Source organism: Pezoporus flaviventris, unplaced genomic scaffold (assembly GCF_033815535.1).
Source record: "Pezoporus flaviventris isolate CSIRO_AGI_PZ_B2104156 unplaced genomic scaffold, CSIRO_AGI_Pfla_v1 ptg000509l, whole genome shotgun sequence".
Taxonomy (NCBI): Eukaryota; Metazoa; Chordata; class Aves; order Psittaciformes; family Psittacidae; genus Pezoporus; species Pezoporus flaviventris.
This window is the reverse complement of record NW_026893056.1, coordinates 69,333-89,319: the sequence shown is the minus strand read 5'-3', so window position 1 is coordinate 89,319 and position 19,987 is coordinate 69,333. Positions and strand designations below refer to the sequence as shown.

General features: G+C 62.8%; 2 protein-coding genes across 5 annotated transcripts in view; both read right to left on the bottom strand.

Annotated features, from left to right (window-relative positions):
• Window positions 1–6,254: 6,254 nt before the first annotated feature.
• LOC133263873 (neuronal acetylcholine receptor subunit alpha-10-like) lies at window positions 6,255–9,325 on the bottom strand. The gene is made up of 5 exons (XM_061443720.1): window positions 9,209–9,325; window positions 8,919–9,064; window positions 8,267–8,421; window positions 7,480–8,012; window positions 6,255–6,694 (listed from the first exon to the last, which is right to left on the bottom strand). Exons 1-5 carry the CDS (start codon window positions 9,258–9,260, stop codon window positions 6,255–6,257), a joined length of 1,326 nt encoding a protein of 441 aa, XP_061299704.1. The 5' UTR covers window positions 9,261–9,325.
• Window positions 9,326–11,363: 2,038 nt separating this feature from the next.
• LOC133263874 (nuclear pore complex protein Nup98-Nup96-like) overlaps window positions 11,364–19,987 on the bottom strand; it is a 37,870-nt gene continuing 29,246 nt past the window's right edge. For all 4 annotated transcript variants that reach the window (XM_061443721.1, XM_061443723.1, XM_061443722.1 and 1 more), the window contains 9 exons: window positions 19,128–19,397; window positions 18,188–18,345; window positions 17,595–17,738; window positions 16,435–16,577; window positions 15,654–15,875; window positions 14,733–14,974; window positions 14,283–14,437; window positions 12,234–12,345; window positions 11,364–11,594 (listed from right to left, as the gene is read on the bottom strand). In XM_061443721.1, coding sequence (XP_061299705.1) covers window positions 11,377–11,594; window positions 12,234–12,345; window positions 14,283–14,437; window positions 14,733–14,974; window positions 15,654–15,875; window positions 16,435–16,577; window positions 17,595–17,738; window positions 18,188–18,345; window positions 19,128–19,397 — 1,664 coding nt within the window. In that variant the 3' untranslated portion in view covers window positions 11,364–11,376. The remainder of the gene's footprint in view (window positions 11,595–12,233; window positions 12,346–14,282; window positions 14,438–14,732; window positions 14,975–15,653; window positions 15,876–16,434; window positions 16,578–17,594; window positions 17,739–18,187; window positions 18,346–19,127; window positions 19,398–19,987) is intronic.

Below are 19,987 nucleotides of genomic sequence, written 5' to 3'. Positions count from 1 at the left end.
CGGGGCTGGTTGTGACGGGGCGGCCTGGAGCAGGCGCTGGCCTTGGAAAGGGCATTCCAGGAGGGTCCGGCCCGGCTGGAGGGGGGACAGGGGGCAGGAGGAAGGGCAGGGATGGGGACATCCTCTTCCATCCCCGCTGCAGACGGAGAGGCTCCAGGCCAAGGAAAAGGTCCCATTGCGGTGCTTGGGACACAGGGATCAGGCTGAGGGGACAAAGCCCAGGGGAGCTTGGAGCCCACCTGCAGAGGTCACAACCGGCTCCAGTGGAAGGGGTCCCTGCCCGTGGCAGGGTTGGAGCTGGAGGAGCTTTAAGGTCCCTTGATCCCGAACCAGGCTGGTCCCCATGGTTCTGCCATTCATGCCTCTTGTCTGGGGCCCTGAGCATGGTCTCCAGCCCGCCCATGGCTGGGCACTGGGGGTGAGCCTGGACCCTCTGTGCTCCATGGGCTCATCCTGACCCCCTGTGCCAGCTCCTCTTCCGCTCTGCGGTTCTTCCCTTCCACACCAGGATCCGGCAGGCTGGGATGGGTCGAGGTTTGTGTGCGTGCCTGAAGCTTCTGAGACGGTCTCTGCATCCACCCCAGTGCTAAGTGTAGTAAATCGTGGGATCCCAGCCTCGTTTGGGTTGGAAGGGACCTTGAAGCTCCTCTACCCCAACCCCACCTTCCCGGGGAGCAGCTTGCTCCAAGCCCCTGTGTCCACATGGGCTGCCCCATTTGGCTGGGGGCTGCCGAGCTGATGCCGCAGCAGGAGGTTGGACCCGGATGATCTCCAGGTGCTTCCCAGCCCACCCCGCACCCTGGCTGTGGGGTTCCCTGCTCCGCAGGAGGGGAACCACAGCGCAGGAGCCGCCGTCCCCATGGGCTGGAGGGGGAGCTGCGGGGCCCGGCTGGGTCTGGGCGAGGAAAGGAGCCTTCCCTCTCTCTGCTGCTGGGGTGCGAGGGCCCCGCAAAGCCTCGGAGCCGCCGTTCCCATGGGATGGGGGGCACCGGGACCCATTCAGCCGCGCTGAAGGAGCACGGAGCGGTCCCGCACTGCGAGCGGACCCGGCGCCGCCAGCACGGGCTCAGCCCCGCGGCGGCCTCAGCCCCCCCCCGGCCCCATGGGCCGGGAGCCGCTCCGCGCCGTGCCCGCCTCCCCTCGCAGCCCCCGGGCAGTGGAAGCGCAGACGCTGCTGCCCTTGACGGGCTGTGCCAGGCTCAGGGCCAGGCGGGCCTTGGCATCCCTGCATCCCCCCATGGGAGCCCCTGCGTCCTCCCTGTCCCTACTCCGCATCCCATCCATTCCCTTCCTCAGCTTACGATGTACAAGGAGCTCCCTGCTCGCCCCTGCAGGGCTCCTGCCCCCTTTGCCTGGTTTCTTCACCATGGGCATGCGCCGGGCTTGGCCTTGGAGGAGCCAACGAGGGATGGGACGAGAGGAACCGGCCTCAAGCTGCCCCAGGGCAGGTTTAGATGGAGCTGAGGAACAATTCCTGCCCCAGAGGGTGCTCAGGCATTGGAACAGGCTGCCCAGGGCAGGGCTGCAGGCACCGGCCCTGCAAGGGTTCACACCCCGGGGAGACGAGGCAGGGGCCGCAGGCACCTCCTGGTGCACACAGAGGGGAGGGGGGCACGGACACAGGGGCTGGGCTCGTGTCACAGGGAAACCGATGGAGAAGGAGGAAAAGGACAGATCCGAGCCAGGGGCTTCCTCCAAAAGGCACCGTCCCCATCGTCCCCCCCCGACCCACGGCACAGCTCTGTGGGGGTTAATGGGGCACCCGCACAGCGGAGGGACGGCCCCCGCCGCACCGGTAAAGAGCATCAGCAGCATCACCTCCAGGACAAGCCGCGGTGACGGCCGGAGGTGACTGCGCCCTGCCGGGCACCAGGAGCCCCTTCCGCCGGCATGGCCCGGTCTCCAGGAGGTGCTGCCGGCCAGGGCCATGGGTCAGGGATGCTGCCCGGAGGCTGCCCGGCCCAGTGGGTCCCGCTGGCTCCTTTCTAATGGTCCCCGTGGGTGCCAGCGACGCAGAGCAGCAGCCTGGAAGGCAGTGAAGACACAGAGCCCCGGGGGACGTGGTTCTGGGGCTCAGGTGTGCTCCGGTCGCTCCTCCATGTCGGACCTTGGCCATGGGTGCCATGGTTTAGTGCGAGGTGTCCCTGCCCACGGCAGGGGGTTGGAACCGGGTGATCCTAATGTCCTTCCCAACCCAAAAGCACTCCATGATTTATGACCTTGGAAGGGCGGATCTGGCGCAGAAGGGGGGTTACAAGAGCAGGGCCATGGGGCAGGCTCTGGTTTTGTGCAGCGTGGGACGTGCTTTGGGAGGCCAGGTCTGCTGCAGGCTGCTGGGGCCTCCGGTGCGCCTGCAGTGCGGGGAGCAAGCGAGGAATCGGAGGGTGGGTGCACGTCTGCGGGGCTGCGGTACCGCCGGCACCACGGAACCACGCTGGGATGGCTCCGGTGACTGCAGTGTTGCAGTGAAGGTCATCGGGCTCCTCAGGAAAAGCAGGCTTGGCCCCGTGCTCACCAGCAGGGGAGGGCTGCTCGGAAAATGGGGTGCTCCAGGGCAGCCGCGGATGCAGCCATCATGGGAGGGTCGAGTTTGAGGTCCCCGGGGCAGTGAGCAGAGCGTGCAGCAAGCTCAGTGCTCTGGCCCATGGGATGTAGCCCTAGAGGGCCAGGGGGCCCGGGCTCTTGGTTGATATTCAGGGGTCACCTGCTGCAAGCTCAGGGGTTCATTCCTCAAGTACCAGCTCCTCCAAGGCCAAGCCCGGTGCATGCCCATGCGGAAGGAACCAGGCAAGGGGGGCAGGAGGCCTGCATGATGAGCAGGGAGCTCCTTGTACGTCGTAAGCTGAAGGAAGGAATTGATGGGATGTTGTAAGGGACAGGGGAGGATGCAGGGGCTTCATGAGGGGATGCAGGGATGCCAAGGCCCGCTTGGGACTGAGCCTGGCAAAGCACATCAAGGACAGCAAGAAGGGCTTCTGCCAAGCACATCGGTAGCAACGTGTGTGATGCTGCTGCTGGATCCAGGGGTGCCCCGGAAGCAGGAGCCACAGAGAAGGTGGAATTCGCCTCAGGCTTTACCGCTGAGAGCAGCCCTCGGGAGCCCCACACCTTGGGGGTCAGAGATGGGGCTGGAGAAAGGAAGATTTGCCCCTGCTCACAGAGATGAGTTCCGGACCGGCCAGGCAGAATGAGCACCCGGAAACCCATGGGCCAGACAGAGCTGAGAGCAAAGGCAAGGGGGGCTGCGGCCACCACCAAGGGTCTGTGCCTGCCCCACGGTGTCACCAGGGTCTGTTCCTGCCCCACGCTGTCACCAGGTTCTGTTCCTGCCCCACGGTGTCACCAGGTTCTGTTCCTGCCCCACGCTGTCACCAGGTTCTGTTCCTGCCCCACGCTGTCACCAGGTTCTGTTCCTGCCCCACGCTGTCACCAGGTTCTGTTCCTGCCCCACGGTGTCACCAGGTTCTGTTCCTGCCCCACGCTGTCACCAGGTTCTGTTCCTGCCCCACGGTGTCACCAGGTTCTGTTCCTGCCCCACGCTGTCACCAGGTTCTGTTCCTGCCCCACGCTGTCACCAGGTTCTGTTCCTGCCCCACGGTGTCACCAGGTTCTGTTCCTGCCCCACGCTGTCACCAGGTTCTGTTCCTGCCCCACGCTGTCACCAGGTTCTGTTCCTGCCCCACGCTGTCACCAGGTTCTGCACCTGCCCCACGGTGTCACCAGGTTCTGTTCCTGCCCCACGGTGTCACCAGGTCCTGTTCCTGCCCCACGGTGTCACCAGGTTCTGTTCCTGCCCCACGGTGTCACCAGGTTCTGCTCCTGCCCCACGGTGTCACCAGGTTCTGTTCCTGCCCCACGGTGTCACCAGGTTCTGCACCTGCCCCACGGTGTCACCAGGTTCTGTTCCTGCCCCACGGTGTCACCAGGGTCTGTTCCTGCCCCACGGTGTCACCAGGGTCTGTTCCTGCCCCACGGTGTCACCAGGTTCTGTTCCTGCCCCACGGTGTCACCAGGTTCTGCTCCTGCCCCACGGTGTCACCAGGGTCTGTTCCTGCCCCACGGTGTCACCAGGTTCTGCACCTGCCCCACGGTGTCACCAGGTCCTGTTCCTGCCCCACGGTGTCACCAGGTTCTGTTCCTGCCCCACGGTGTCACCAGGTCCTGTTCCTGCCCCACGGTGTCACCAGGTCCTGTTCCTGCCCCACGGTGTCACCAGGTTCTGTTCCTGCCCCACGGTGTCACCAGGGTCTGTTCCTGCCCCACGCTGTCACCAGGGGCTGTTCCTGCCCCCCGGCTCATGGCCAGGCCCCCCCACTGGCGCTGCCGGGGGTCCCGCACAGCGTCCATTGCCCGGGGCTCCACCGGCGAGGAGGAGCTCCCTGCTCGGTTCCGGGGAGCTCGGGGCCCTGCCAGGGTCTCCGCTTGTCCTTGCCCCCCCCGCCGGGAGAGCCGCACGGAGCCGGCCGGTTCCGGGGGAGGAGCTCCCGGCGCTGCCGGGCGCCCCCTCGGGCTCCGGGCTCTGCACTCCCCGCTCCTGCAGCTCCCGTTGTCCCTCCGGAGCGAGGCTCTGCCGCAAGCCCAGCCAGGGGGCAAGGGGGCTCCTACGGTGGATGCAGGAGCCGAACCCTTTGGCTGTCGCCGCGGAACGGGCGCCAGGAGCACCATGAAAGGGCCTCGTCTGGATTCATCTTTGCCCGTCCTGGCAGACGCCTGGTGCCCGGCGGGAAGCCGTGGAGCGGGGCATGCAGGGGTGCAGGAGGCCGGTTCCCGCAGCATCAGCTCCCTCCCTCGTGGGGCTCGTTGTGAGCTCCCTTCAGGGCCTCTCCTCCCCTTGGAGCCGTGATTGACTCCCGGCTGTCTCCGGTCACCCGCCTCCCCCTGATGATTTAACCCGTTCCAGCAGCTGGGCCAGTGTGGCTGTAACTGAGCGCATCCCATGGGGGGCCTGGGCCCTGCGTGTCCCCCACCCCGTGCTCACCCCCAGCCCACATCAGCCACTGCCGGTGCCAGCCCAGGAACCCCCATGGATAGGCAGAAGCAGGACACTCGCCCCAGGGTTCTATTTCCAGTCTGTCAGGTTTCTCAGGTGCAGGGTACAGTGGGGATGCAGTGGGGATGCAGTGGGGATGCAGTATGGGTACAGTGGGGATGCAATGGGGATGCAGTGGGGATGCAGTATGGGTACAGTGGGGATGCAATGGGGATGCAGTGGGGATGCAATGGGGATGCAGTATGGGTACAGTGGGGATGCAGTGGGGATGCAGTGGGGATGCAGTATGGGTACAGGGGGGTTGCAATGGGGATGCAGTGGGGATGCAATGGGGATGCAGTGGGGATGCAGTATGGGTACAGTGGGGATGCAATGGGGATGCAGTGGGGATGCAATGGGGATGCAGTGGGGATGCAGTATGGGTGCAGTGGGGATGCAATGGGGATGCAGTGGGGATGCAGTGGGGATGCAGTATGGGTACAGTGGGGATGCAATGGGGATGCAGTGGGGATGCAGTATGGGTACAGTGGGGATGCAATGGGGATGCAGTGGGGATGCAGTATGGGTACAGTGGGGATGCAATGGGGATGCAGTGGGGATGCAATGGGGATGCAGTGGGGATGCAGTATGGGTGCAGTGGGGATGCAATGGGGATGCAGTGGGGATGCAGTATGGGTACAGTGGGGATGCAATGGGGATGCAGTGGGGATGCAGTATGGGTACAGTGGGGATGCAATGGGGATGCAGTGGGGATGCAGTATGGGTACAGTGGGGATGCAATGGGGATGCAGTGGGGATGCAATGGGGATGCAGTGGGGATGCAGTATGGGTGCAGTGGGGATGCAATGGGGATGCAGTGGGGATGCAGTATGGGTACAGTGGGGATGCAATGGGGATGCAGTGGGGATGCAGTATGGGTGCAGTGGTGTGCAATGCAGGTGCAACAAGGATGCAGTGGGGATGCACTGTGGGTGCAATGGGGTGCAATAGCATGCAGTGGGAGCGTAATGTGGTGCAATGGGGCTGCAGTGGGGGTGCAATGGGGATGCAGCCACCCGGGGGTCTGGGAGCCCTCCTGCCTGCAGCAGGCACTGGTTGGGGTCCCACTGTTGGGCTCCTCCTGCCCAGCACCGGTGAAGCTCTCACCCTGCACCTTCATAGGAGACACGGGGGGTGCTCAGCACCATCCGCCCTCATGGCGCACCCAGAGCCGGCCCCACCGGTGGGGAGCCGTGGTCGGGGGTGCACCGGGGCGCTGGGTCCCTCAGGCAGCCTTGCCCAGCACCAGCAGGCTCATGAGCAGCACCATGAGGAAGAAGACCCACATGAAGAACCGGTCCAGCACCTTGGCCACCCTCTTCCACTCCCCGCTGCGGCGCTGCGCGGCGCGGTGCCGGCGGAAGCACCCCGCGATGTAGGCGACGTGGTCCAGGACGGCGCGGTGGTGGCAGAGGCAGCGCTGCCGGGGGCACGGCCCGGGGCTGGCCCCCAGCTCCCCGCGAGCATCCCCCGGGCCCGGAGCCCGCCGCGGGCCCCGGCAGCCGCCCCCCAGCCCGCAGAGCCGCGCCAGGTGCCGCAGGATGAGGCGCTGAGCCCAGCGCGGCACCGGGCGAGCCCCCGGCCCGCAGTGGTGAACGTTCATGATGAGGATGGTGAGCGCCGTGGAGGCCGCGATCATGGTCATGGTGGCGATGTAGTACTTGCCTGCGGGGAAACGGGGCGGGGCAGGGATGGAGGCGGCGTTCACACCCCATGGGGCCGAGGCCTCAGTGCCATGGGGCAGTGGCGGCCTCGGCAGGGCGGGGAGCGGTTGCACTGCGGGAGCTCGAGCAGCTTTTCCAACCTGGCCCAGTCCATGGCTCTATGGTTCCATGAGGTGAGGCCACAGTGAGGGGCTGACACCTGCACCCCCATCACAGAGCCATAGGATTGTGGAATGACAGAGCCCCGGCCTGGTTTGGGCTGAAGGGACCCTAAAGCTCCTCCAGCTCCAGCCCCTGCCCCGGGCAGGGACCCCTTCCATAGAGCAGCTTGCTCCAAGCCCCTGTGTCCAACCTGGCCTTGAGCACTGCCAGGGATGGGGCAGCCACAGCTTCTCTGGGCACCCTGTGCCAGCGCCTCAGCACCCTCCCAGGGAAGAGCTTCTGCCTAAGAGCTCAGCTCAGTCTCCCCTCGGGCAGGTTCAAGCCATTCCCCTTGGCCTGTCCCTACATCCCTTGTCCCAAGCCCCTCTCCAGCTTTCCTGCAGCCCCTTCAGGCACTGGAGCTGCTCTCAGGTCTCCCCTTCAGGAGCCTTCTCTTCTCCAGGCTGCCCCAGCCCAGCTCTCTCAGCCTGGCTCCAGAGCAGAGCTGCTCCAGCCCTCGCAGCAGCTCCATGGCCTCACCCCAACAGCTCCAGGTCCCTCTGGTGTTGAGGACACCAGAACCGCACCACACCCCCCCCCCGCCGCCGCCCTTTCCACTGCCGTGGGATGGTGCCGGGCGCTCACCGATGAGCGGGACGCTCTCCGATGGGGGCATGCTCTCCGCCACCAGGAGCTGGAACACGGTGAGCGCCAGCAGCACCGTCACCCCCAGCGACACCTTCTCGCCCGAGTCTGCGGGCAGGTAGAAGCTGAGCGGGGCCAGGAAGGAGACCATGAGGCAGGGCAGGAGCAGGTTGAAGACGTAGAAGGAGGCGCGGCGGCGCAGCAGGAGGGTGTAGGTGACGTCGGGGTAGGGCTCGGAGCAGCAGCCGTAGGTGACCACGTTCCTCGTGGCCGGCATCCCCAGCACCTCCCACTCCACGTTCTCCACGAAGTCTGTCAGGTCGCCGGCATCCAGCCGGTTCCGGAGGTCGATCTGGTTCCCGTTGTAGGTCCAGGAGCCGAAGGTGAGGCGGCAGCGCTGCCCGTCGAAGGGGAAGTAGGAGACGTCCACCTTGCAGGAGCTCTTGGTGATGGCGGGCGCGTCCCACAGGATGAGCCCGTCCGAGCGCAGCACCACGTTGGTCTCCATCGAGCCGCCGAAGCGGTCGTCGGCGCTGGGGGGACGGACGTGGGGCCCCATGTGGGGCTCGGATCCTCCTCAGTGCAGTGTCCCAGCCCCACATCACCCCCAGCGCGGGGTTCGGTGCCAGCCCCCGGTTGCGGTGACCGCCTCCCTCCATCACCCACCCCAGACCCCCCTGCTCCCACCCCACAACAGCCCCAGGGTTGGTGACACCCATCAGCCTCCCCAGCCCCATTCTGAGCCCCCCGGCTCCAGGAGCAGTGAAGGGGGGGCCCCGTGACCCACTTGTTGTAGAGGATGATGTCCGGCCGCCACACGTAGCTGCTGGGGATGCGGATGCTGTCGATGCCGCCATAGGCATCCTTGTCCCACGTGAGGTGAGCGTCCAGCCAGGCCTGGCGCACCCACAGGTACGAGGTGAGGACCTGGTTCCTCTCGTCCTGTGGGGGGCACAGGGCTGGGCACAGGGGATGGCCCCCGTTGTCACCCACAACCCCCCTCAGCACCCAGCCTGGTCGGTGCCTTCTGCAACAGTCATGGGGTCATGGGATGCTTTGGGATGAAGGGAGCTTAAAGCTCCTCCAGGGAGGGCAGGGACCCCTTCCATAGAGCAGCTTGCTCCAAGCCCCTGTGTCCAACCTGGCCTTAGGCTGGCTGGGACCCCGGGGTTGTGCTGCTCTGGGGGCACTGGGGAGCTCTGAGCTGGCTCCAAGGGGTCCCTGCGCTGGGCACTGGTGAGGCCGCACCGCGGATCCCGTGCTCAGCTCTGGCCCCCTCACTGCAAGAGGCATTGAGGGGCTGGAGCGGGGCCAGAGCAGGGCAGCGGAGCTGGAGCAGGGCCTGGAGCCCAAGCGTGATGGGGAAGGGCTGAGGGAGCTGGGGGGGTCAGTGCGGAGCAGGGGAGGCGCCGGCGGTGCCGTGGCCCCGCGCCTCTCACCATGTCGATGATCTGGGACAGGGTGACCTGGAGGGTGACGTTGAGCGCCCGCTCCGTGTCCTCCACGGGCCGCAGGGCGCTGGAGTAGTTGGCGAAGAGGTCGTGGAGCAGCTTCTGGGCGACCCTGCCCGGGGCCCCGCGGCCGCCTGCGGGGATGCACAGCGGGGATGGAGCGGCCGCGGGCGCAACCGGCCCCGGCCCCAGGGACCACCGGGACCCGGGGCCAGCCCGAGCCCCTCGCACCCCCCCCGGCCCCCCTTGTGCTGGGGGGGGGCAGCGCCCTCGCTTACCCGGGGCCAGGAGGCAGGCGGCGAGGCAGAGCGCGAGCAGCGGCCGCTCCATCCCGAGCGCGGGGGGACACGGGCGCTGCTGCCGGTGACGTCAGGCACGGAGGGGGGAGCCGCGGGGCGATGGGGGGGACCCCGGTCCCTCTGTGGGGCCCGCAGGGGCTGCGACGGCGCCGGGGCTGGAGCGCTCTGGCGCTGCCTGCGCCGGGAGGTCCCGGGGGGACCGGGAGCCCTCGCCCCCGCCGCAGGGCAGCACCGCCGCGGGCAGCTCGGGACCGGGACCGGGACCGGGACCCGGTGACAAGGAGCGCGCAGGGGGGAGCTGGCTCCTCCCGCCCGGGGCTTCTGCAGCCCCAGGCCGCAGCCTCGGGGGCTGGAAACCGGCGCCTTGGGGCCCCTGGTGCGGGGAAGGGGCCGCTTCCCGCGGTCCTGGCGCAGGGGCAGCTGGAAACGGGAATTCGGGGCTCAAAGGGAGACGCTGGGGCGCTGGAAGCCACCGAGGCAGCAGCGGTGGGGAGAGCCGAGGGGGGATGCTGCGCGCCTGGGCTGGAGGGAGCGCAGCGCACGGCGAGGGGCGCCCGGTCCTCCGGCCGCAGGGAAGGAGCGAGGGAAGGGAAAAGGGGTGATTCCCATCTGTGGGAGCAGCGCTCCAGGGTACGGGATGGGACCCAGGGGGTGCAGCACAAGCGGCAGCGCGGTCCCTGCCGTGGCGGTGCCGGAGCATCCCCCGGGCGCCAGCCCTGCCCTGGCTCCGCTCCCACCCGGCTCCCGGCGGCAGATGCCGAGCACCGGGATCGGTTTTAAGGCCGGAGGCTCGGTTTCCAGGCAGTGAATTATTCATCCCCGGGCCCGGCGGGAGCCGCTGCACCGGAGGGACAGGGCTGCGGTAACGGCAGGAGGCAAAGGCAGCAGCACCGGGCTCCCAGCACCGGCAGAGCCCAGCCCAGAGCCTCCTCCTCAGTACAGGATCCCAGAGCAGTTCGGGTTGAAGGGACTTAAACTGTGGCTGCCCCATCCCTGGCAGTGTTCAAGGCCAGGTTGGACACAGGGGCTTGGAGCAAGCTGCTCTATGGAAGGGGTCCCTGCCCGTGGCAGGGGTTGGGAATAGAGGAGCTTTGAGGTTCCTTCATCCTAAAGGACTCCATGATCACACCCTAATTCCTGCTGCTCCTCCCGGCTCCAACACTGAAACGGGCTGGAAAAGCAAAGGAAACGGTGGGAATTCTATAAACATTTTATTTATTGTTTTCAAAAAGACAGGAAAATAATCTAGAGCATTTATTTATAATTCTTCAATAAAAACCTTTACATAACCCTCATGCACGAAGACCTCCGGAGCCAGGGGAGAGCTCCAGGCAGTGGAAGCTGCTGCTCCCCACAGGAGGTGCTGCAGCCACCCCGACACGGGAGCGGACCCGGGAGCAGGCCCTGGAGGAGCTGCTTTTCCTTCTTGCAAGAGTTAAGTGGGGTTCAGGACACAGCAGGAGCAGGGACAGCGCACACCGGAGCACGGGATGGGCTTGTGCCGATGGTGGCTCCACTCGGTGACACCAGCTCTGGCCCCGCAGGCAGTCGGAGCCTCGGAGGGCCTGGGGCAGAACGGGCTCTGTCCCAGCAGCAGCCTGAAGGTGGTGATGGGGAGAAGCCTCACAGAGCTCACGCCAGCTCCCTGCTCGGGAGCCAGGGAGGCAGCTGGGGGACGGATGAACTTGTTCCAGCCTCCCCCTTCACATGAGGATGCAGAAGACAGTTCTGAGTGAGGTTTCTTCTCCCCTCACCCCCCAGCAGCAACCCCCTAACCCAAAACCCTGCCTCAAGCTCATCCATGGCCAGTGCTGAAGGTTCGTGGATTTCCCCAGCGCAGCCCCACCACGGGAAACTGCCCCAGAGCTGCTTCCCATGCTCTGCGCTGCCCCAGGACTGGCCAGAGGATGAAGCCACCGCCGTGCCCCCTCCGCAGGGACAACGAGGCTCAGCAGGGAGCGCTCCCGGTGCCAGGAGCGTGGTGTGCGGCTGGGGAGCAGCCTGCGAGGGGCGCCCGGCCCCAGCGCGCCCCGGGGACAAAGACTGCTGCGTTACCCAGGGCTAAAGCTGTTGGAGACCTTTATGGACAAAACCTGCGCCGAGGGGAAGGGGAACGAGTGGTACAAAACGAGTGTCCGGGGGGGGGCTCAGTGCGTGCCGACCGTCAGCTCCCGCAGGTAGGACTGCGTGAGGCTGCGCAGCTCCTCCAAGGCGTAGTCCTCGGGCATGGGCAGGCGGCCGATGTGCGGGGCCAGCAGGCGCAGGGGCACGCGCTGCAGCTCGGCCGCGGGCTCACACACGGGCTCCGGGGCGTGCTGCAGCCCCAGCACCACGCGCAGCAGGTTGGCGATGCGCTTGGCCATGTCTGCAACGGGAGGAGAGGAGAGGGGAGGGGAGAGGAGAGGAGCTGCCATGGGCTCCAGGTGCCAGCAGCGACACCTCCACCCACACAGAGCTCCTCCAAGGGGAACAGGGCCTCGTTCCTCAGAATCAGGGAATGGTTTGGGTTGGAAGGGACCCTAAAGCTCCCCCAGCTCCAGCCCCTGCCACGGGCAGGGACCCCTTCCATAGAGCAGCTTGCTCCAAGCCCCTGTGTCCAACCTGGCCTTGAGCACTGCCAGGGATGGGGCAGCCACAGCTTCTCTGGGCACCCTGTGCCAGCGCCTCAGCACCCTCCCAGGGAAGAGCTTCTGCCTAAGAGCTCAGCTCAGTCTCCCCTCGGGCAGGTTCAAGCCATTCCCCTTGGCCTGGCCCTACATCCCTTGTCCCAAGCCCCTCTCCAGCTTTCCTGCAGCCCCTTCAGGCACTGGAGCTGCTCTCAGGTCTCCCCTTCAGGAGCCTTCTCTTCTCCAGGCTGCCCCAGCCCAGCTCTCTCAGCCTGGCTCCAGGGCAGAGCTGCTCCAGCCCTCGCAGCAGCTCCGTGCCCTCCTCTGGACTCCCTGTACCCCTTGTGCTGTTGCCCCAGAGCTGAAGGCAATGCAGGGGTGGGGGGGTCTCACTGTACCTGACTGAGCCAGGCGGTCCTTGGCGCTGTGGCACTGGATCTGCTCTATCCTGTTGCACAGCGATGTCACTTTGGTGTGTAACCTCTCCAGCTCATAGGTGGAACAATCCAGCTGAAAAGCAAGCACAAGAGTCAGGCTCTGAGTCAGCCAAAGCCCCTCAAGCAGCAACACTGAGCACACTTGGGCAGATCCATCCAACAGCAGACATAACCCATGCTACAACCTGTGTGAGGGCAACACCTGAAGCTGGGAAATGGGAAGCCTTGAACTGCATGAGGGGACTCACAGGCAGGTTCCCCACGAAGCAGCTAACAGCGAGTGCCATTCCTTTTCACTTACCCCACATCTCCCTACACAGAGCACAGGTGCAGGACAGAGCCACATCTTAGAATCACAGAATGGTTTGAGTTAAAGGGACCTTAAAGCTTGCTCCTGTCCCAACCCCCTGCCACGGGCAGGGACACCTCCCACTGGAGCAGCTTGCTCCAAGCCCCTCTCTGGGTTTCCTGCATCCCCTTCAGGCACTGGAGCTGCTCTCAGGTCTCCCCTTCAGGAGCCTTCTCTTCTCCAGGCTGCCGCAGCCCAGCTCTCTCAGCCTGGCTCCAGAGCAGAGCTGCTCCAGCCCTCGTAGCAGCTCCGTGCCCACCTCTGGCCTCGCTCCAACAGCTCCGGGTCCCTCCGGTGGTGTTGCCCCAGAACTGCCTTAACCAGCACTGAGGGGCAGGAGCAGCAGCGCAGCGAGCAGGGGGCTGGGCTCACACCAAGCGGCACCGCTGCCTCTGTGCCTGCTGCAGGACAAGCCCAGCAGGACCCGGCTGCACTGGGGGCTGCAGCAGCCGGCCCATGCACACGCGTCCCTCAGCCCCACAGGACAGCGGGGCTGGGCCAGGGGCAAACACGGCTGCAAACCAGAAGTGAAACCGCTCTGCTCCGCTGCGCCCTCCGTGCCCTCAGGAGGCAGCTGGGGCAGGAGGGGTGTGAGGGGGGAGCAGCCCATGGCCCCAGAGAGGACAACCCCACACCAGCCCTGGCAGGCACCGAGGCCCCGGCTGCTGCCTCCAGCCCAGAGCTGCCCTCTCTCTGCCTCCAGTTCCCCTTCTCCCCCAGCTCTCCCCTTCCTTCCCCTCCTCCTCGGAGCCTTCCTCCCGCCTCCCCTCCTGCACAGCTTCATCTTCCCTTCTCTCACCATTTGCCACCCTGCAGCTGGAACCCGCCTGCACTTCCCCATCTCGGCCCGGTTCCTCAGCACCCTCCTGCCCTCGCACAGAGGCACTTGCGACACCAGCCCCAGCACCGAGGCTTTTGCAAGACCGATTCCTGTCCCGCACCCTCCAGCAGCACTGCTGGAAACTGCACTGAGGGGCTGGGACCAGAGCCTGAGCCCTGCTCGGCTGGAGCAGGAGGAAGGACGGGGGCTCCTGCACGGACTTGGTCCTGGAGATGGTCCCAGGGTTGGTCCTGGAGAACCCGAACCCCTCTGGGCACCCTGAGTGGCTCCGTCTCCCGGTACCCTCTGCTGAGGAGGAGGGAAGGACGGGACAGCACAGGACAGGGTCATGCTCCTCACCCATCCCCTGCTGCCAGGGCCGGCTCCAGGGCTGGGGGAGCGAAGCTCAGAACCGACACAAACAGAGCCCAAATCTGCCCTTGAGCCACCCTGACCTGCCAGACCCTGTCCTCGAGCAGCACCACGAGCCCCCAGCCCGGCAGCTCAGCACGAGCTGCCCAACTTCTCACTATTCTATGATTCTGTAACTTATGGTCTGCGATTACATAAAGGTTTTACCCCTAAATCACTGCACAAGTAATTTATAGTAACTTGGTTGTCTATGTTACCTTCCACTAGACCATGCTGCTCCAATCCACCCTCTATCTTATTTCAACAGGACCTTCCAGACCTCCCCGTTTTCAGACATGCACCATGTGCTGTTTGAAGGGTGACGCCAACATTAACACTGACAGCGAGGAAAAGGTTATTCTAAAAGCAGAACTCCACAGGAGCTTCCAAACTGAAGGAAGAAACCAATCCAAGTGTTTTCATCTGTTACCTGTTGAATCCTGTCCAGCATCTCAATGACACGGATGTAATCCAGGTAGACCAGTCCTGCCATCTCCCAGTCCTGGATGAGGGCACTGCGTTCTGGAGGGGCAAGATCCTCCAGGAATCCCTTCAGGTACTTGTAGTTCTCATTGATGATAGCATCTGAGGAGAACAAGAGTGTGAGGAATGGAGCAAAAGGGCTTCTTACATGTCAGAAGCAGACAAAGCAAGCAAAGGACAACACTCTCGGGCAGTTTGGTGACTCCCTGACAGCATCAGCCATGGCCAGAAATACTCCATTTACAGCCAGGTATCAGTGAGAGCTATTCTGACACAGCCAAGCACTAATGATGAGCACAGCCCTACCCCTTCCTGGTCCTCAGCACCCGAGGATTCTGCCCCTCCTGTGTTTGTGTGCCCTGCTCCAGAGGCAGAATGAAGAGCAGAGCAGACCCACCTGAGGCCAAGTGCCTGACAACCAGCTTGTGACACTGGTTCCAGTGGCCAGCCTTGAACAAGAAGAGGGCTTCCCTATGCTTGTCGCCCTCCATCCGCGCCCGGACTGCCTTCGCCTCGTGAATCCACTGCGGGGGGACGCAGAGCCTCTGCGTCAGGAACGCCTCCTTGGCCCAGGACTCGGGGGTCTCGCTGAGCACGCAGTGCCGGGTCAGCAGCTCCCGCACGGCCCTCTCCCGGACGCTGGGGAGAGACAAAGGTGTCATCCCTACAGCACCCCCGTCACACCAGAGACAGGCTCCAATGGACCGCGCTCAGCGCTAGGGACCTCGCTACGAGAGAGACCTTGAGGTGCTGGAGCGGGGCCAGGGAAGGGAATGGAGCTGGTGCAGGGCCTGGAGCCCAAGTGTGATGGGGAAGGGCTGAGGGACCTGGGGGGTTCAGTGGGGAGAAGAGAAGGCTCAGGGGGGACCTGATGGCTGCCTACAAGTGCCTGAGAGGAGGATGGAGCCAGGAGGGGCTGGGCTCTGCTCCCAAGGAACAAGGGATGGGACAAGAGGAAACGGCCTCAAGCTGCACCAGGGCAGGTTTAGATGGAGCTGAGGAACAATTCCTGCCCCAGAGGGTGCTCAGGCATTGGAACAGGCTGCCCAGGGCAGGGCTGCAGGCACCGGCCCTGCAAGGGTTCACACCCCGTGGAGATGAGGCCTCAGTGCCATGGGGCAGTGGTGGCCTTGGCAGTGCTGGGAGCAGTTGGACTCAGGGACCTTGTAGGTCTTTTCCAACGCTGTTGATTCAATGGCTCTACGACTGAGGGAGGCAGCAGCAGAGTGTTACACTCACTGGCAATGGAAAAGGGCACAAACGGAACAGACCCCACTGTTACTCTGAAGGCAAGAGGCAGAACAGGCTCTTCACTCACTGTGTCTTGGGCTCGTGCAGCAGGATGAAAACAGCCCATTCCCAGAGGCCTTCGCTCTCGAGCTGGGCAGCGTAGCTGGTGTTCAGCACCCCCTGGCTCTGCTGGCTCAGGTGGGTGTAGTTCAGGGCCCTGAGCACTTCCCAGAGGTGCCAGCTCAGGCGACAGTCCAGGGGGTCGGATGTGATACTCCTGGGATCCAGCAGCTGGTCAAGGTCGTAGTGTCTGCAGGGAAAACATGCAGCATGAACAGCTTGCTGTGCACACAGTCAGAGCCTGGTGCTGCTCAGCTCCTTCCCTCCACCCACCTCCAGTTATTCCACAGATGTGATTTACAGGGTGTGTGTGTGGGAGTGCTTTGATTTTAGATAATAAAATAACAAAAAGATAAGAGTAACTGTTAAAATCCTTTTGCTTTTCTGAGTCTGCACCCAGCCTGTCACCACCTTTCCTTTAGTACGTGATTGCCATGGTTTAAACCCTCCTGCAGGTTTTTCAAGGCCTTCAAAAAGGCTGCTGTGACAAAGCAGGACCACTGCACTCCTCAAGACACAGACAACACACAAGAACTCCCCACAGCCACGCTCCAGAGCTCCAATTTCATCAGTGATACCACCACCAGCAGCAACAGCATCACCGTGTGCTTTAAGGGCCTACACACGGGGCAGGGTTTGACTGCTGGAGCAGTTCACTAAGTGCTGAGGCTGATTTCAGACCCCTGGTCTGGGAATTCAGGTCATTCACTGATCCAAGATCTTTCTATAGAAGCTTTGGGACTCTTTACCTGTCACTGTAGAGCTTTAATAAGTGGAAGCAGACGTCCCTCAGAGGCCTTCCTGTGTTGTCATCTTCCTCTATGACACAGCCAGAATCCTCCAGGTAGGGAGGCAGAGGGCAGCAGGCGTATTTTTCACACTCTGATGTGTTCTAGAGAACCAGTTTTAACAGTCAGTTAAAGCTAACCCTGAACAAACTGCATCCTGCATTCCACACAGCTCAGCAGCCTCCATTCCCCTTGGCCTGTCCCAAGCCCCTCTCCGGGTTTCCTGCAGCCCCTTTAGGCACTAGAGCTGCTCTCAGGTCTCCCCTTCAGGAGCCTTCCCTTCTCCAGGCTGACCCAGCTCTCTCAGCCTGGCTCCAGAGCAGAGGTTACAGTGTTCTGCATTAATGATGGGCTCAAGCACACGCTGCCAGGTCATGGGGAGCTTCTCCTCAATAGAGTCCTGCAGCACTGAGCATGCACCCATTAGGAGTTACTACACTTGATGCTGGGCCATTGTTAAGCACACAGATGGAGGCTGAAGGATCTTTAGTTAAATGATTAAACACTTTTTGCCACAGAGCCCTTTGTCTGCCTGTACCCAGAGGCTGACAGCTCTGCAGCACCAACCAGCCTCTGCATAATGCATCAGCCACTCGCTGCCTGCAGCTCGCCTTCTGTCTGCTGTAAAACACCCAGTGAAACAAATGGGGTGGATGGTTCAAAGACCATCCGACAAGTCAGACAGCTGAGTATTAAACATCCCAGTGGGAAAACTGCCTGGTACCTGGCTCAGACAGCTCCTGCTGCTGGCCACTTCCCATCTTCCTAGATTGGGGTAGCTGTCAAATACCTGGGAACACTCAATCAGTGGAAGATGCACTTAAAATGCATTGCTACCACCTGAGGAGCAGTGCCGAGCTCCTCAAGTGACCGGAATTACCAACAGGTTCAACCCTAGGGCTTTATTCCCTTTGAAAAGAACATTCATTTGAGTGCACTGCTGCAACAACTCATCACAGAGCTGGTGAAGGGCTCTGACAACTGAAATAACGAACCCATACACAGTGAACTCCACACTCAGCACTTCCACAGGGATACCTGACTGCTCACAGAAGTCTCAGTGCAGCAGCAGTCACCGGGACTGAGTAAGATCTCCTCACGCCAAGGAACAACTGACCTACCTGAAAGGCCAACTCGTACATGGCAAGTGCCTGGGAAATAGAAGCTGTTGGAGGAAGCAGGTACCAGAGGTGCACGGCCACGCAGCGCTTCCAGTCCAGCAGCGAGCACACATTGATATTGATTCTCTCTGATAACTGCCACACCTGAAGAGACAAAGCACTCAGGTCGGGCAAAGCCTCTCCCCACGTTTCCTGCAGCCCCTTTAGGCACTGGAGCTGCTCTAAGGTCTCCCTAGAGCACAGCAGAGGGGCAGGATCCCCTCCCTGAGCTGCTGCTCACACTCTGGGGGTGCAGCCCAGCACATGGCGGGTTCTGGGCTCAAGCACACACTGCAGCCAGATCATGGGGAGTTTCTCCTCACCCAACACCCCAAGTCCTTCTCCTCAGGCTCCATCCCCTCTTTCCCCAGCCTGTGTCTGTGCATGGGATCGCCCCAACCAGGCGTGCAACACTAAGATCACACTAACAGAAAACCCACCACCACCTTGTCCTCCTCTCCTACTGCATACCACGCACTGTGGTCGTGTGCTGCAGTGTGAAAGTGCTGCTGCCAAGAAGGGGAAGTCAAGAAGAGAAGAGACACAGGACTCACAGGCTTTCCTGCCAGCAGGGCGAAGATCCGGAGCCTCTCCTCCTGGATGAAGCAGTCTGCCTGCAGCCTGTGCCAGTCCACCAGCTGCATGGTGAGCAGGTCCCGCACAGGCTGGCTCCCGGCCAGCTGGGACAGGAGCAGAGCCAGCCTGTGGTCATCTGCAATGGGACACAGCAGCACCTCAGGCAGATCCTCCACCCACCAGTGCCTCAGCTACCCCTGTGAGCTGTGGGGCACTTGGATCAGCCCAACTGGTGTGTGTGCACAATTTGCTGTGAAATAACCCCCCTAAACGGGGGTGAAGGGAGAAGACAAAACGGGATGGACAGATTCCTCAGAGGAGAGAAATGGAGAACTTCAAAGATGTGAGCCAACACAGAAGACCAAGCTTAAACTAGCCATTAAGCTCTGAAAAACATAGAAGCATGGAATGATCTGGGTTGGGAAGGGAGCTTAAGATCACCCCATTCTAACCCCCTGCCCTTCCACTGGAGCAGCTTGCTCCAAGCCCCTGTGCCCAGCCTGGCCTTGAACACTGCCAGGGATGGGGCAGCCACAGCTTCTCTGGGCACCCTGTGCCAGCGCCTCAGCACCCTCCCAGGGAAGAGCTTCTGCTTTCTATCTGACCTAACTTCCCCTGTTTCAGTTTGAACCCATCACCCCTTGTCCTATCACTACAGTCCCTGATGAAGAGTCTCTCCCGGGTATCCTTGTAGCCCCCTTCAGACACAGGAAGCTGCTCTGAGGTCTCCAGTGCTTTCCTTTATCATTATTATTAGCAGTAGTGTTATATTGTCCTTTAGGGATCAAGCCGGTTTTGTGTCAACCTGTGGGATTTAAATGCTGTCCGTCCCCCTCGAGCAGCCGCGTGGTGCCGAGTCAGCGGCTGCGTTTAACCCAGAGCACCGTCCGGCACGGAGCAGGCACCGCGGCGCCTCACCTGACTGCTGGGCCAGCCTGCAGGCCTCCCCGATCCTCCTGCCGGTGAGGCAGCTGAAGACGGCCTCCACGGGGTTCCCGTGCCGGGACACGGCCACCTCCTCCTCGATGCGCGCGGCCGCCGTGGCCGACAGCCAGCGGGAGAAGGCCCTCCTGCGCTCCAGCGCCAGCACGTACTGCCTGGGCTCCTCCAAGCTGGCCTCCAGCTCCTTCAGCTTCCCCCAGAGCGCTTCGCACAGCGTCCACGCCAAGCACCAGTGCTTCACAGTAGCTGTCAGACAGAGTTACTCGGTCAGGAGCGAAGGCTCAAGGAAGAGCACCTAGGAATGACGCTAAGGTCATGAGCAGAAGCTCGCAGGATATCCAGAGGGAGCATCCTACTGTTGGGAGTGCATGCAGGGAGTCAGGTAGCTCCCCAGATGGAACCAACCACGTTTGGGCTTTCCAAAGGAACGCTGGCACAGCCCATTTCCCTGTTTTATTCACATCTCACTGCACAGATGAAACCTGAAGTCATGGAATGGTTTGGGATGAAAGGAGCTTAAAGCTCCTCCAGCTCCAACCCCTGCCACGGGCAGGGACCCCTTCCATAGAGCAGCTTGCTCCAAGCCCCTGTGTCCAACCTGGCCTTGAGCACTGCCAGGGATGGGGCAGCCACAGCTTCTCTGGGCACCCTGTGCCAGCGCCTCAGCACCCTCCCAGGGAAGAGCTTCTGCCTAAGAGCTCAGCTCAGTCTCCCCTCGGACAGGTTAAAGCCATTCCCCTTGGCCTGGCCCTACAGGCCCTTGTCCCAAGCCCCTCTCCAGCTTTCCTGGAGCCCCTTTAGGCACTGGAGCTCTCTTAAGGTCTCCCATTAAGAAG

Bases quoted from the DNA above. Each gene is read 5' to 3' on its own strand.
- LOC133263873 (XM_061443720.1), bottom strand. From the start codon at position 9,260: ATGGAGCGGCCGCTGCTCGCGCTCTGCCTCGCCGCCTGCCTCCTGGCC. The intron at 9,065-9,208 runs GTAAGCGAGGGC...GCATCCCCGCAG, and splicing joins CGCCTGCCTCCTGGCCCCGG to GCGGCCGCGGGGCCCCGGGC. The intron at 8,422-8,918 runs GTGAGAGGCGCG...TGCCCCCCACAG, and splicing joins TGTCCCAGATCATCGACATG to GACGAGAGGAACCAGGTCCT.